This window comes from Sinocyclocheilus rhinocerous, unplaced genomic scaffold, assembly GCF_001515625.1.
Source record: "Sinocyclocheilus rhinocerous isolate Xijiao unplaced genomic scaffold, SAMN03320098_v1.1 scaffold3235, whole genome shotgun sequence".
In the NCBI taxonomy this organism is placed as follows: Eukaryota; Metazoa; Chordata; class Actinopteri; order Cypriniformes; family Cyprinidae; genus Sinocyclocheilus; species Sinocyclocheilus rhinocerous.
The window spans coordinates 161,941-163,919 of NW_015623484.1; the positions used below are offsets into that span (position 1 = coordinate 161,941).

Below are 1,979 nucleotides of genomic sequence, written 5' to 3' on the forward strand. Positions count from 1 at the left end.
TTTTTTTTTTTTTACCATTTACTGTTTTATTTTATTTTATTTTAGATAAAGTTTATTTCAATATTTTTAATTAGTTTATTTTTTTCTTTGTAATATTTTCTTTTTCATTTTTGGAATTTCTATTTTATTATTTTATTATAATTCTTGCCCTGGCAACTAGCTGAACTAAATATATATATATATATATATAAATTATTTTAGTTAAAGTTTATTTTATTTTAATATTCATTTATTTTAATGTTTTCCTTTTACAGTTTTAGTAGTTCTGATGCATGTTTGTCATTTTTAATGATTTTTTAAAAATTTGTTTTGTCTATAGTTTTCTTCTATTTATCTGTAGTTTTTTTTATTGCTTTTTATTATTGTTTATTTATTTATTTTTATTGTGGTTTATTATGGTTGTTTTAGTATATTAAGTTAAAGTAAATGAAAATTAGAAATGTTGCCTTGACATCTAGCCGAAATAAAATATATAAAATGTTTTAATATATGTTTCTGCTAAAGTTTTTCATACTTTGAATTATTTTATTTTTATATCTAAAATAATCAAGTTAAATGAAAATTAGAAATGTTGCTTTGACAACTAGCTGAATAAAATTGTGTTTTTATTATGTGTTTTTAAAAAAAACATTTTTTTTTAAATAAAAGTGTTTTTTTTTTATGGTTTTAGTTTTAGCTAACTATAATAACCCAGCATGCAGTACAAGCAAAGCTGCCTGATATCATACAAACAGCTGACAATTAAGTCATGATATCTGAACTTGATTTGATAGATTCCACTGTGAATAAAGCTATAAACTCCAGCTGTCCAGCTCCATATGTCATACTGACCTTGTGTTTGTGTTGCAGTCAAGCATGAACATGTTTCTGGGTCCGCGGGCGTCTCCGGAGCCTCTGGACATCATCCTGCTGTCAGCCTTTGAGTTTGACCTGCATCAGGTGATCAAAGACTGCAGTTGCGTTAACACTCTCTCAGTACAGACACACATTCAGAAGAAGAGTCTGAATCCTCCAAACTAACACAGACGTTTGATGTCTCTGCAGCATCGCGCTCAATAACTGGTGGTTCGTGGCTCATCTGACAGACCTGCTGGATCACTGCAAACTCCTGCAGTCGCACAACCTCCAGTGCGTATCTCACATCAGATCAAGCGTTCAGATCTGACAGACTAATGATTGTACACTTATGTCAGTCAAGATTTCTTGCCCATGAAAAAAATCATATTTTAGTGTTTTAGGACCATTTTCCATTCATATATGTAAATGAGCTAAACCTACAGATTCACGTGGCTCTTTGAGAAGGTTTTGGTTGATGTGATGCTCATAACTCCGTTCTGGTTTTGTGTTTTTGTAGTTTTGGGTCTAATCTGCGTGAGTTTCTGGTTTTAGAGTATGCCTCGGGTCTCTTCACGCATCACAGGTGATTGAAAACCATTATTTATCTCTGCAGACTGAGGACTAAAGTGTTCAATCTCATGAAAACAAGTCTAGATCACACTTTACCCTAAAAGAAAAATAAGAAATTATATTTTCCAAAAAAATAGTTTTATCAAGTTATATAGTAACTTTCATGACAGTAAATTTCCCCATCATTGTAAAGCATTATTTTCTCCAATATATCAATATGTAATAATCATTTTATGCAAAATATAAATACTTATAAAATAATTACAATTTATTTAAAATATTAAATTTTTATACAAGTATTAATTAATATATTCAGCAATATTTTCATATTCAATTATATATTTTAAATTTAATAATTTTAGATATATTTCATATATAATAAACATTAATACAAATTTGTTAATGTATTATTTAACTTAATTATTTAAAAAAAATATAATTACATAATATATAATAATTTAAATTATTTTCTTAATTTATATTTTGCATATATATATATATATATATATATATATATATACACATACAGTGGTGTGAAAAAGTGTTGGCCCCCTTTCTGATTTCTTTTGCAT

At 27.2% G+C, this 1,979-nt stretch overlaps 1 protein-coding gene across 1 annotated transcript in view; it reads left to right on the forward strand.

The window, feature by feature from the left end:
* Nucleotides 1-1,979, forward strand: part of LOC107751924 (nuclear pore complex protein Nup85-like) — a 10,372-nt gene that overhangs the window by 5,760 nt on the left and 2,633 nt on the right. Inside the window, exons 9-12 of the mRNA XM_016567740.1 lie at nt 774-781; nt 850-956; nt 1,045-1,128; nt 1,355-1,420. Of these exons, the coding sequence (XP_016423226.1) occupies nt 774-781; nt 850-956; nt 1,045-1,128; nt 1,355-1,420 (265 nt within the window). The remainder of the gene's footprint in view (nt 1-773; nt 782-849; nt 957-1,044; nt 1,129-1,354; nt 1,421-1,979) is intronic.